This window comes from Mytilus trossulus, chromosome 5 (genome assembly GCF_036588685.1).
Source record: "Mytilus trossulus isolate FHL-02 chromosome 5, PNRI_Mtr1.1.1.hap1, whole genome shotgun sequence".
In the NCBI taxonomy this organism is placed as follows: domain Eukaryota; kingdom Metazoa; phylum Mollusca; class Bivalvia; order Mytilida; family Mytilidae; genus Mytilus; species Mytilus trossulus.
The window spans coordinates 24,784,883-24,799,475 of NC_086377.1; the positions used below are offsets into that span (position 1 = coordinate 24,784,883).

Genomic DNA, 14,593 nt, shown 5'->3' on the forward strand with positions numbered 1-14,593 from the left:
AAACCATTAAAGGTCAGCATCCAAGTCATTGTTTGTTTAAGTAAACCATTAAAGGTCAGCATCCAAGTCATTGTTTGTTAAAGTAAACCATTAATGGTCAGAATCCAAGTCACTGTTTGTTTAAGTAAACCATTAAAGGTCAGCATCCAAGTCATTGTTTGTTTAAGTAAACCATTAAAGGTCAGAATCCAAGTCACTGTTTGTTTAAGTAAACCATTAAAGGTCAGAATCCAAGTCACTGTTTGTTTAAGTAAACCATTAAAGGTCAGAATCCAAGTCACTGTTTGTTTAAGTAAACCATTAAAGGTCAGCATCCAAGTCATTGTTTGTTAAAGTAAACCATTAAAGGTCAGCATCCAAGTCACTGTTTGTTTAAGTAAACCATTAAAGGTCAGCATCCAAGTCATTGTTTGTTAAAGTAAACCATTAAAGGTCAGCATCCAAGTCATTGTTTGTTTAAGTAAACCATTAAAGGTCAGAATCCAAGTCACTGTTTGTTTAAGTAAACCATTAAAGGTCAGAATCCAAGTCATTGTTTGTTTAAGTAAACCATTAAAGGTCAGCATCCAAGTCATTGTTTGTTAAAGTAAACCATTAAAGGTCAGCATCCAAGTCATTGTTTGTTTAAGTAAACCATAAAAGGTCAGCATCCAAGTCATTGTTTGTTTAAGTAAACCATTAAAGGTCAGAATCCAAGTCATTGTTTGTTTAAGTAAACCATTAAAGGTCAGCATCCAAGTCATTGTTTGTTAAAGTAAACCATTAAAGGTCAAAGTACAGCCTTAATTCACATCCAACAGCAAGCTACAACTAACTCCCATAATTACAGGTGTAGAAGCATTAAAACAGGAAAACCAACAGTCTAATCTATATAAGAAACAAGAAACACTTATGAACCACATCAACAAAGGACAGCCACTCAACAACAGGTTCCAGAATTTTAAAAGACAGATGCAGCGGGTTTAAACATTTTAATAGGTGCAAACCTTCACCTAACCTGCAACAGTAGTGTAACAGACCAGAGTTTAAATGAAATAAATAAATAATTCTTTTGGATACCCTGCCAAATAAAGGGTATCAGCCACCTTCCAGACTCTGTATGGGCATGCCTCACATGATACATTTTTTTTTCAATCCAAAGAACCTTGTAAAAATTGTAATTTAATTTTTCAAAATAATATATTTTTATTAATAAATAAATATAACAATAAAAATCATGTATATGATTAGTATACAGTTATGCCAGTTGTAGTCTCACCCTGACATTATAAACATGTTTGAATTGATATCAATGAAACAACTTGGAAAATTTACACATAATCTAAGGCAAAATTCAATGCAAGCCAAAGCCTAACCTGACTTATATGCTAAGTACATTGTATTTTACATTTTTTTATCGTCCGAACCACATACTATGGATTTATTTATTTTATGTTTTTTGACAGTCTAAACACACTCTTTCAATAAAATTTTTTAACTTCTTGAACATTTTAATTTGTAATTCACCTTAAATAATGAAAACCATGATAATTGGTAGAGAACTTAGGAATGATAATCAATCCACAGTAAGACATTTTGTAATCAAGTACAAACTCTTAAAATGAGGCCCTTTTGGAAATTACTATATCAAAAGCAAGAAGTTTGCCCTCAACATAATACAAATTTCAAAACTGGAATAAAGATATGAGACATATGTCAGAAAATATGTATAATATAGATATAAGAAGATGTGGAATGAGTGCAAATTAGACAACTCTCCATCCAAGCCACAATTTATAAAAGTAAACCATTTGAGGTCAAAGTACGGTCTTTAACATGTAGCCAAGGTTTTTAAATGATCTTTTATAAAATATTTTATATTCAAATTCAAGGATCCAAAAAGTGATCTTATAGAAAATTCAAAACAGGCCTGTTTTTGTGTTTTCTTTTTTTAGCCTTGACAAGTTTTATCTACAATAGATATAAGAAGATGTGGTGTGAGTGCCAATGAGACAACTCTCCATCCAAATAACAATTTAAAAAGTAAACCATTATAGGTTAAAGTACGGCCTTCAACACGGAGCCTTGGCTCACACCAAACAACAAGCTATAAAGGGCCCCAAAATTACTAGTGTAAAACCATTCAAACGGGAAAACCACGGTCTAATCTATATAAATAAAAGTCTGTGTACTTCTGACATGACATTCATTATAAAAACATGATTGTGTATTTCCATAAAAAAATACAACTTTGCAATACAGCCGTTTCTTCCTGACGCTCATTGGGGAGTTGTGAATAAAAGAAACATGTGAGTCCAATGCAAGACAATTTATAGTGATCCTTAGAGTTCTCTCTACTTTGAAAGTGGCTCAAAAATAGTTGTTCAGAAAGTCCAAACAATTTTTTTTTTAATAAAGGATGAATGTAATACATGTAACAACAAAATCTGCTGGCTATATTTTCACAGAAAGAAATTTCAGTAACTTTTCAAAATCCAACAACATATCCACTAATTGTCTTCTGTCATTTTTCTTTAGAATATTATATTGTTTACTAAATGTCACAACTGCTTTGTTTTGCCGTAAACATCCATTACACAAATCTTCGTAATATCCATCATCTGGCCGGAAACATGTTAATGTCACCTAAAAAATAAAACGATTAATTTTATTCATTCTTACTTTTTAGTCATTAAGTCAGCAATGTTTGATATCAATTATTTGTATTTCTTCACTTTTTATATTTTATACACAACAACCTGGGTGGATTTTGCTTTTTTCCACCAGCCCACCTGTGCCCACTCCAGCTATAATCTCTTTTTTTGTAAAAATATCAATTAGAATTGCTTATCTGTTTCTTTTCAATTGATTGTACTTGCAAGTCTTTTGATTAAATTAAAGAAATTGCATGCCCACTCCTATGGGTGGGCAGAGTGGACAAGCTAGAAATTTTGCCCACCCTCTAGACGGGAGGACAAATCAAAATCCACCTGAGCTGTAGTATATGTTTGTATTTGTGTTTGCTTGATCAGTGTATTTTGCAAATAAAACTATTATTATAATTGGCTGTTTCACAATATTTCACACAGCTTCACATTTTTTTGTTATATGCATGAAATGGCATGAAAACATGTCTGTTTAGGTTTTAAAATGATGGAAAAATAATGCCTGTTGAAGCCTTTATCATTACTATGCTATAAGATACTCTATGTTGAGTTTCATGTTTTAAAATCGATATCATATCCACTCTAACAGAGAATTTGTTGACATTACGTATACGCTGTAACACTAATTAAAAAACAGCAAGTTTGAACTGCTTAATATACATAAAGTGATTAAAAAATTTTAGATATCAAATGTTTTTTCATGAATGATTTATTTATTTTAATTATAATATAGGGTTATTGCATGAATATTGGGGAATATTATCCCGAGTAGAATTTTATATTGCATGAGCTTCGTGAGTGCAATAAATGTTCTACTAGGGACAATATTCCCCAATATTCATGCAATAACCCTTTAATTGTATAGCAATATAATATTCGAAAGTAAAAAATGGTTTAAAATAAGATTTTGTTGTTGATGACGTTATGAATTTTGAAGATTTATTGCACTAGTGCAATATTAGAATTTATTGCACGCTAACTTTTGGTTACTTTCTGTCAGGAATATTATATTGCTATGCAATAATACTTTTTACTAAACACATATTGCAAAGGAGTATTTACATTTGTTTCTTGTACAACAAATCCATACATTCCACAATTTCCAAACACAGAGAACGGTAATGTACACACGAGCTGACCACAATGTTGACCTTTCAGACAGGAATCAATATGGTCTTCAGGTGATGTCTTCTGTTTTTTGCTTGAACTTTCAACTGGATCATTTTCTTCTTCTTGATCTTGTTTTACCTGAAAATAATCAGAACAATTGAAATCTACATTGTTTTAAAACATATAACTGATATTTGAAGACACATTTGATTTTGATGTTCTTAATCAATTATTTGAAGTACATTGTACTTAAATATGTTTTTTATTTAAATGTGTGAAAGTCGTCCTTTTTTTGCTTTATGAAATTCATTAAAACTGGTCACATTTTATTCAATGTTTACACCTGTATGTAATCTAAGAGGGAATTATTTTTATCTGTCCCTAGATCCCATATTGTTGTATACACAAATTCTGTCCTAATCAGCCAAGGGTAAAGAGCCTATAGGATCATAACCCTTGGATAGTGAGGATGTAGGGGGACCTATAGTTGCTAATTTCTATATCATTCATTAGGTGGAAAGTTATTTTTAGAATTATCATCATGATTACAAATTTTATTCTTAAAGTGTAAATGTACATGAATTGATAGCAGTAGCCAACACACACCTCATTATGTACTAAGCATAATAATAAAGGTTGAAAATAAAGTTCTGGCAATGGGTCTTATAGACTTTTCCGACTTTTAGATATTCAATTTTAGTTTCTTGCGTATAATTCAAAGTTTAGTATGACGTCCATTATCACTGTACTAGTATACATATTTTTTAGGGGCCAGCTGAAGGACATCTATGGGTGCGGGAATTCTCGCTACATTGAAGACCCATTGCAGGGATCTCCATGGATGAAAATTGAACGATGGAGGAACTTTCACCATCATAAACCGTATCTAAGTCGTACAGTGTAGCGCGATCGGAAGTATTTCATCCCTCCACATAAGGATAGGTGAACATGCTAATTCATTGTTTATATAAATTATATTTATTTGCATTTTCATTAAAAATACAAAAGAGACGGGTATACATGGTATATATATTTTCAATAATTGCCGTTTGTAACCCTTCAAAGGCCAAGCCCTCATGCCCCCTCCCTTTACCTTAGTCGAGAATGACCAATAGCTATCACGAAGGTCCCCATGTAGTGTTCTTGCTATTTTTAGTAATTGTTATGGGGGTAAAAAATCATGTGGAGCTGATTTTTCACGGACACTTGTCAAATTCAGAAGTCATGAACCAATTACCGGTATTGCTGGTTTGCAGCAACGACAAAACGAGTTGTACGGGTTATGTAAAAGGTTAAAAAGATTTGTAAAGCAAACGTTGTCAAATGAAAAGGTTTTTAATGACTTTATCTAGCAAATCGATGCTATGGAACATGCATCTTTCGAGTCTGATAAAAACCCGGAAACGCGGATGTATCAATTTGATTGTAAACTACGAAATGAATTCGGAATTACGATACGATATTTCACGGGAAATATTAAAAGTTTTTATTTTTTAACTTTTAAAGTAATTCTATATTATCGTTACAATACAGCAATACTCGAGTTATTTGCGATTAAATAATAATTACTGTTCTATACGTCTTATTATGTACTTCTTAAAAAGGAGGATGCTGATTGCGTAAGTCAAATTAAAAGCACGTGTTCCGGCGACTTGTTCAGTAAACTTTGTAACTGGATTAATAATTTATTTCTGTAATCTGAATTATCATTAGCATTTGCGGAAACTTTGTAAAATAATTCGACAAATGAATCGTCTGTCTCCAGATAATATTCTCCTGTCTGGTTTGTTGATCTACCTGTACAAGCTCAGGTACAAGTGATTAGCGATCTTAATCCGGATAAATCCCTCAGGCGTTAGAACTGTATTGGATTATACTATAAAAAAAGCCTGAGGGTTATGCAATTACATGCATTTGATTATAACTGTTAAAAAATGGCGTCAGGCCATAAAAACGATCACATTTTTGAACGATGGCGGAAGACAATTGAACAGTGGCGCGAGTCATTTGACGATGGCGCAAGACATGTGAACGATGGCGGGGCGCCATCGTTAAACAGGCCATGGAGATCCCTGCCATTGGTGGCCTACGATTGTTGTCTGCTCTATGGTCGGGTTGTTGTTGCTTTGACACATTCACCATTTCCTTTCTCAATTTTTCTGACTTTTCATCAATGGTGTTGAGCTTAAGTAAAAAAACAAACAACAAATTCTATAAACATGATGAACCTTTTTCTACCAGAAAGCCCAAATATATCTTCTTTTACCATACCGTTATAACAGCAAAGATTTTGTCACTATCTAAGGCAGATGGATGGCATATAACTGCATCTGGTGTTGCAATAAAGTCATTTTCTTTAATTGTCATAGAGTACTTTTCAACATTTGAACCACTCCTAAAACAAAGAATCTAAGAGTTATGTCCCTTTCAACATGTTCAATATACCAGCTACATTTATATTTAAATTAAAACAAATTAATCAAAGTTATAGTACATGTAGTTTAAATATAAAGCATAGTTTATACTGAACATTTAAGTGCCAGTCTGCCTAAGAATTAGGCAGTGGTGAAAACATGACAAAAAAACCCCACCCAATTTGACATTGATTTCAGTTCATAAAAAGTAGTTTTGCACAAAAATAACATTCATTTCCGTTTTCAGTTCTGGTAATAGAAGATACAATTTGGTTAAAATGCACTAGAAATTTACGAATAAGGGGAGATAACTATGAAATTTCTATCATTCTAACCAATTTTCTAACCAAGTTATTTGATATTACCAGACACACACAAACGGACGACCAATTATTTTTAACTCAGGATGATGGTTAGTATTAATAGCATGATTAGCTTGGTGGATTTTTTCTGATCATGTTTTGATTTTTACCTAAATTGCCTGATTCTTACAAAGACTGGCATTTAATATGGTCATTTTTATCATGGGTTGCTGTCATTATTAAAGTTTAACTTGAAACTTTTTATATTTTTTAATCTTTAAACACGATTTGACAATTAAATTGAATAGACATGTTCAAAGAGAAAAGTCTGAAAGATTTCATTTTTGTCTGAATTATATAATGATATATGTAGAATAATTCATGTGCAAGATAATGTAGTCATTCAATTGAATATATATATATATATATAACCTTGATTATTGTTTCATCATGGTTTTCTATTCTTACATGTAATAAGATAGAATCATAAACATGATAAACATGATTATGCTGAGAAGAGTTTATCAACTGTAGGCTTTCTATATGTTATGTTATTTAAAGGGAAATTCCGCGATTTTTTACTTGTCATCGAATTATGTTCATCTTAACATAAAAAACACATTTGCAAAGTTTTAAATTTATATTCCTTCTAATAACGGAGAAAATCAAGTATTTGTAACTTTTTTGGTTGAAATTCTTGAGTGGGTCGTGACGTATTAGCCCGATTTGTTGAATTCTGGGAAAAAATTAAATCTGTTTAACTCTTATAGCTTATCGACAATATACGTTATTAAAAGCGCACAGCTGACGAATGGTCGTAGTTATTAACCACAATATAAGAATGAACGAAAATGAATATGCATATACCACTTGGTATTGATTGAATTGAACTCCTATAAAATTATCTCTAGTAAATGTTTTCGAATAAATTTCATTTATTATTGTTGAGATTTTTTCATAAAATATTTATTGAACATTTTTACTGATATTGAACTGAAAATATTTCCATTCTATTTACCGTTATTGTTTTCATAATAATTTTAATGCAACTAATGTGTGAGCAAAGTGTGTATATTATTTTGTAAAGGTCGCTGTATATTTCTCGGCTTGAGGTCAATTTGTTTACCTTGTAGCTATTTAGCCGCAGGTGTGAGTTCAAGCATACACAGGTATGAATGTTGTTATTTGGAAAGGATAAACAGAAAGGATTAGAAAGCCTGAGTATAAACTAAGATTTAATACACGATGAGAATAAAGATACAATAATTAAATTGTGTAAATATTCAAAAAGAAAATAGAATTCAGATTCGTAATTCCTAAAGTGTATAAAAATGAAATGAAACATTTTTTTATTACTTTCTTAGCGGCAATTGGCGTAAAGATTCAAATATGAAGTAAAAAATAGTAGTTTTAATCTTTAATAAAAACTAAATGCAATATTTCCCAATTTGATAAGGATATACCATTGCACATCTGTTTGATATCATTGACTTTACCTGAATTTCTTAACATATATTCAAATCTGGCTGTGTTTAAATGCTCGTAAAACTATCGCAATTTTAAAGTTTTTAATTGAAAAAAAATACAACATACAACATGCATGATTTTTTTTTAGTTTCTTTTTAACTTTTCATTCTTACATAATTAAATTCATTGAACAATAATTTACATGAACTTTTTGTGAAAAGAATACCAATTATCTAAGCTAAGAAACTATTTTTTGGGGGGATTTTTGTACATTTTTTTTTTAAATTCTATGATAATATTTGTGCAATGTTGAACATGATAGCCATCATTAATTCAAATAAGTAATACAGTAGATGTTATAAAACTTATATTTTAGTCATGCATAACTGATATTGACAAATTTAGAATAGTTCGTTCCTACATTGTTGTTCTTGAAACAATCATTATTAGTATACATGTAAGTTTCCTTACGTATTAGCGCCATTGAGGATGAGCTCAAGAGAAAGCAGACTAGTAGCGTTTCGTAAGTTTGTTTGTTGGGAAAGGAGAGGAAATACAACCACTTGTACAGATAAACGACAGAATTACCATACAAGCATTTAGTCAACACAACCAGGAAGAGTTCCCATCATTGGACGGGGAATATGAAGGCTTCCAAGAATAAACAAGTGACATGTCTAACTCTGAACAGTTAGAAAACGAACTATTGACATCGACCGCTTGTTCTTGATATTTGAAACTGCATGCATATATACGTATACGTTTATGATAGTGACAAGTTCTTGCGTCTGACAAAAACTAAATTCCTTAATGGTCATATCTTGCCATACGTTTACATTGGTTTGTTAGGTGATTACTCAAAATCGTTATTTAAACATCCTGTTTGTGATATGTAGATTCATTTAAATACCGAAATTTCGTCTATATATTAAGTTTCACAAGTGTATAACACGGAGAAGCTCTGAAGATACATTACTCCCATTTTGTTTGGGGGTGAACTATTGATGTTTACAGCAATACCAAAGAATAAGATGATGATGGTAGAAAGAACTATGGGAGTCATGTGGCAAATATATATATTACATGCATATCAAAGATTTCCAATACAACCATATTATTAAGAAGGAATGTTTACATGCTATACTCTCATACTAGTATTACAGGATTCTTGTGGCGTTGACCGTAGACACACATTTTTTTTAACGATGTTTAAAAAAAAGACAGAACCAATTTTATGTCATATTTCCCCATTTTTTAATATAACTTAAAGTCTTTTATCTGACAAGAATACCCCTATTTAGCAGACAAGCAATTTATTCTTTTTTCTGGTATTGAATACCAAGAAGAAAAAAAAATCCCGAAATTAATTTGGAACTTTGATACTCAACAGTTTCCCACCAAATATTCACATCCCTTGGGGATAATTAGTGTTCGTCCAGTGGCATATATAACAATTGTGATGACGAATTCCCTCCTTTGTTCGAGAACAATCTTATTGAAATATAAATCTGTGATTTTACTATGTCCATAACTTCGATGAACCAAAGCATGTTAAACATCGACCTGTATTTAATTCAAATTGGTTCTCTTAATTCTTCTTCTTCGTCTTCTGCTTTTGGTATACAATTATAGTCTATCGACATTCGATGATTACATACTGCTGGCATACGTGGACTATTCTATTTACAAAAAAACTTTTACCTTATTTATTCAAAATATATGTTGTTTTCTTATGTTCAATGTATACATGTATATATTTTAAATTGCGCTATAGTTCCGTAACTTTCTACCATGTCATATAAACGAATCGTCGACAAGTGCGTACATTTTTTTAAATCAATATTTCTGGTATGTTCCAATCTGTCCTTCACTATTGACAACGAGTATATATTACATTTTCCCAAATTCTCCCTTGGAAAAAATATTTAAATAGATTTTAATTTCATCAAATCTTATTTTTTGGGGTAGTTAAACCTATTCTTATGTATAACTCTGAAATTTGGTATATGGATTTTTATGAAAAAATAATAAGAGCTGAAAGACGAGCTCAAATTAAAGACATGAGTAAATTTGATATTTTATCAATGATTGATAGTAGCCAAGTGGAGAAGACACATTTAAAATTTTGCAAATATATACTTGGGCTTGGTAAACAATCTGTCAATATAGCTGCAAGAGCAGAATTAGCTCAGTATCCCATAGATGTCTTTATTAAAGTACAATCATTGAAGTACTTAGCAAGAATTTCTAGTGATGAAAATAACCCTTTATTATATGATGCATTTTGTTTATCTAAATGGCTTAGCACTAACGGTATATTTTCATGGTTTTTATATGTAGAAAATATAGCCAATGTAAATAAATTAGACATAAATAAAATTCAGGATATAAACTATAAACAAGAGAAGAGGTCATTCTCAAAAAATATTAAAAAAGAACTTAAAGATTGCTTTGAAAATATTTTCTTTGAAAAATTAAAATTAACTAATGAAACCAGTAAAATATTCTTGTACAGTAAAATAAAAACAAAATATGAAATAGACAAATACATTTGTAAAAATAGTTTTGAAAATAGAAAATTATTATGTAAAATGCGAGTAAGTGATCATTTCTTGGAAATAGAGAGGGGTAGATATAAAAGAATTCAAAGAGAAAATAGAATATGTAAACATTGTAATTTAAATGCGGTTGAAGATGAAACCCACTTTTTCTTAAAATGTAAAATTAATAAATCTTTACGTAATCAGCTTGAAAAAGATATAAATAATATATGTCCAGAATACTTTAATTTGTCTGAAACAGATAGATTACAATTAATTCTATCTTCATTTGATATTATGCAGCTTACTGTTCCGTTCATTAAAAAGTCATTTGCACTGAGGGGAGTGGACACAACGCCTGCATAAATATTACTGTTTTACCACTTTATATATGATGTTTGATATGTTAATTTTTATATTGTGTATATTGTATTGTATTGTTTGTATATGCCTTCAACCCCCAGGGGTATAAATGTGCATTTCATTAATAAATTATTTATATTTTTATGAATTATATTCTTTACACCAGAAATGTTATTTATAAACAAGCGTACGAGGTTAGTAATGACACGTAAGACAGAGTTGTATATTATACACCTGATAGTTCAAAATGGAAAGTTATAAGTTATTGGCCGTGTACAGTCATCATACACTGGTCAATACCTGCAGAAGTGAAACGATGCATGAACTTGCAAGCCTGACAGGAAATCGCTTGAATACCTGGACGTGTCATCTCATACCCCTCACAATACCTTTGGAAGCAATACCTTTAGGCATGCTGGTGATCAGATGAGTAAAGATCAGAATTTATTTGAAAAAAGTTTATTACTTTAAAGAATTACATGTATGTACAAATTAGATTTTCGAAAACAATTTTCACGGAACACTTATTAATGATTTCAACTTTGACTTTTTACCTAATTCCAATATTAACAGTTTAAAAAAAACAGACCATGGTAATTTAAAAAAAAAAAAAAATTCCGTATCAAGTTAGTTAGTCGGATAAAAACAACCGTACGATTGACAAGATATCGACACGCAATTACGACTACATCGGTTACTGTAGTTTTGTTTCTGTGTGGTTTATAGACATATCGTTTTTCTTAATCGGGAAAGAACACAAAATGGCGGAAGGCAAAGAATTGATACTCTAAATTTAAAATCGATGGTGATTGCTTATCTAGCGGAATAAAACTTTAATATCTATGAATTTGAGCATTTTTATACAGGATGAACATATTATCAATTTTTGATTTTTTTGCGAAGTTTCCCTTTAATAAATACATGACATCTATTTACCATGTTTACAAATGATTTAGAAACATGTAATTATGAATACATAAAGCAAGATAGCATGTATACTTTTAAAACATGTAATATTTTAATAGAATCTGAAATTAGTTTAATTTTTCTTATATATTTATATCATGTATATATATACTTACACAATATTTAAGCCAAATATTCTTGCAAAAGAGACAAAAAGTCCTTGATACATTCCTTTTGAAAGTTTCTTTGGTCCGTTTCCTTTTTGTTTCCTATGCATGTGTAATAGCTGCCACATAAACATCTTCAGACTTGAACAGAGTTCTCTGTCACAAAGTCTACAATAAATATACATGTAGTAAACCCAGTAAAAATGAAATAAAAAGTTATAGAAATTTGCCAATAATGAACATTAAAGTCATAATAAACAAGGGACCGTCGACAAATAATGCTATATTCAAATTCTTAAACCAATGCATACAAACATCATAAACTTAGTCTTCTGCGCATGATTTTATCATTTTTTTTCGCATAAATTACATTTAATCATCAATCTTTTTTCAATCGGTCAGTGTTGTTGTGAAAATATGGCAGATAATTTGTAAGTTTGTGTTTTGAAGCACAAGTTTAACGATTGTCACCTGTTCGTCAACAATCAACAAAAACACGAATGTTGAGCACGTGTTTAACATGTACAATCAGATAAAAGTTTATTTTAAGGACATACATGTATGCGTATTGCGATCACGGGTTTTTACAAGATAGGTCATGCTGAGGTTACTCTGGATTATATAATGTTTCTTGATGTGTATAATTTTTAAAGGTTCTATTCATCCAGTCATTTTTTTGCCAGTGCTGCATTTGTACATGGCCATGATGGCTAAATATATATTATTTTGCTTTGATTTCATTGTATTTGCACTTACCCCAACGCATACCTGCCAAGTTTTTAAAATGCCCATGGGGGTTTTGCGTGCAAGATGGCTGCCATACTCCTGAAAAAACTTCAAGGGGGCCTTCAAATACAGTGTGATGTTGTTTTTTGGCTTATTCATACTTTTATTAGCCTCAATTCATTGTAAAATTAATTGTTTTGTTAAAATTGTGGACATCATTGCTCTTTAAAATTCAATTCAGGAGCCTCCATGGGGGAAATTCCCCGCAAATAGTGACAGTTGGCAGGTATGCCAAAGTAAAGCATGATTAAACAAAAGACCTTTTTAACAAAAAAACTTTATAAACTGATCCAGGATGAAAAGGGCATAACCAGAAGAATATGGGTCTGTTCGCCCAAAAACACATTCCTGTTCACACCCTACACACATCGCACCCAGTCTGCACGGTTAGCCACTAGTCCGATGCCCCAGACTAGTAAAATTTCATTCGGACTAGTAAGTTTTTGCAAAATTTTGTTTGGCTCAATAAGAAAAATGTCAGAATATTGGTCATCGGACTAGCAGTTGAAAAAGTTTTTGGTGCAGACTGCACCCAAAGATGATTTGCACCCTACACATTGAACCCAAAAAATCTTCAATGTTTTACTTATTTTTATAATTACCAAGCTAAACATATGCAGTATTTAAACAAAAGCCAGTAAATCATGTCAATACAAAGATCATGATTTTTAAAATTAGTTGTGAACATGTAGGGTGCGAACAAACCTCTTGGGGCGAACCTGTAGTGGTAATGTAAGGATCCGATACCAACCAGAACATGAGTGAACATGATTTTTGGCGAACAGTGTTCATTCACTCTTTTAAGGTATTATCAACATACATGTATAGGGAGATTGGGTCCAACCTGTTGAAAGGACACATTTCTAATCGTTTCAGTGTAAATGTGCATTGCTTAGAGCATGTAGAAGGAGTATGTCAGCACTAATTCCTGAAACCAGTGTATCTTGCGCTGAACTATGGTCTGTACATTGGCTGGTCCTGGGGTTGGAACCCCCCCTTTTTTTTTTGGCCAATCAATGCATTTGAATGGGGACATATAGTTGGAACCCCCTTTGTCCTGGGTTGGGAAAATGGCTGGATCTGTTGCTGTGTCTGTAACTACCTTCTGATTGGTTGCCGATTACAATCAGTCCTGGATATGTATCTGTCAATCCAATGACAGTCTTCAATCTTCTGGTTTAATTTCTGTATGTCCTCATTATCAATATCATCAATATCACAACAGTCAATGTCAAAAACATCAAGAAGTGCGTGCTGAAAACACTCATATTTTTCTTTATCCTCTCTTCGACCTTTAAAAAAAAGATTGAATACCTCAGAACATGTTGATTTTTCAATAAAGTGCAAAATACCCTTCGTAAATACGTCATATTCATCTAAAGCAAAAGTGTCACTGTCGAACTTGATTTGGAAATCATTGCAGAGTAGTTGTTTTTCAGAATCAGAGCGGTTCCGTTTCACACCATGTGATGAATCAGGAATACATTGTTTTGACAAATCTACTTTCATATTCAACGACGCCATATTGATGCTTTTTATTAGGACAGTTCGCCCCAGAGTAAGTCGGTAAACAACATCTCGTACTTAACCGACTCGTACCTTATTGTCACCGTAGCTATATATCAGAGTACAGTATATACTAACAAAAAAAGAAGAAGAAGAAGACTAGTACTACACTATGTGTTGTGTATACTATATACATTTTCTATACCGTAAAGTTTTATTCTTTCATTCATTCATTCGTTGACGGACAGTTAGAAAAAGGCTTTATTCTTTATTCATTACTAACTTGAATTGCACCTGTTATTAAAAAAAAAACAGTGTTCTTGAAAAGAGTAACTATAGACCAGTAAGTGTTTTACCTGCTATATCAAAATTTTTTTAAACAGCCCA

At 31.5% G+C, this 14,593-nt stretch overlaps 1 protein-coding gene across 1 annotated transcript; it reads right to left on the reverse strand.

The window, feature by feature from the left end:
- Window positions 1-2,168: 2,168 nt before the first annotated feature.
- On the reverse strand, window positions 2,169-14,257 carry LOC134718686 (uncharacterized). The gene is made up of 5 exons (XM_063581344.1): window positions 13,803-14,257; window positions 11,924-12,082; window positions 6,027-6,150; window positions 3,708-3,893; window positions 2,169-2,625 (listed from the first exon to the last, which is right to left on the reverse strand). The coding sequence occupies exons 1-5, from the start codon at window positions 14,222-14,224 to the stop codon at window positions 2,434-2,436; spliced, it is 1,083 nt and encodes a 360-aa protein (XP_063437414.1). The 5' UTR covers window positions 14,225-14,257; the 3' UTR covers window positions 2,169-2,433.
- Between the last annotated feature and the right edge of the window lie 336 nt (window positions 14,258-14,593).

Bases quoted from the DNA above. Each gene is read 5' to 3' on its own strand.
- LOC134718686 (XM_063581344.1), bottom strand. From the start codon at position 14,224: ATGGCGTCGTTGAATATGAAAGTAGATTTGTCAAAACAATGTATTCCT. The intron at 12,083-13,802 runs GTAGTTACAGAC...TATTTATTGTAG, and splicing joins AATCGGCAACCAATCAGAAG to ACTTTGTGACAGAGAACTCT. The intron at 2,626-3,707 runs GTAAATACTCCT...TTTATTTTTTAG, and splicing joins TTGTTGTACAAGAAACAAAT to GTGACATTAACATGTTTCCG.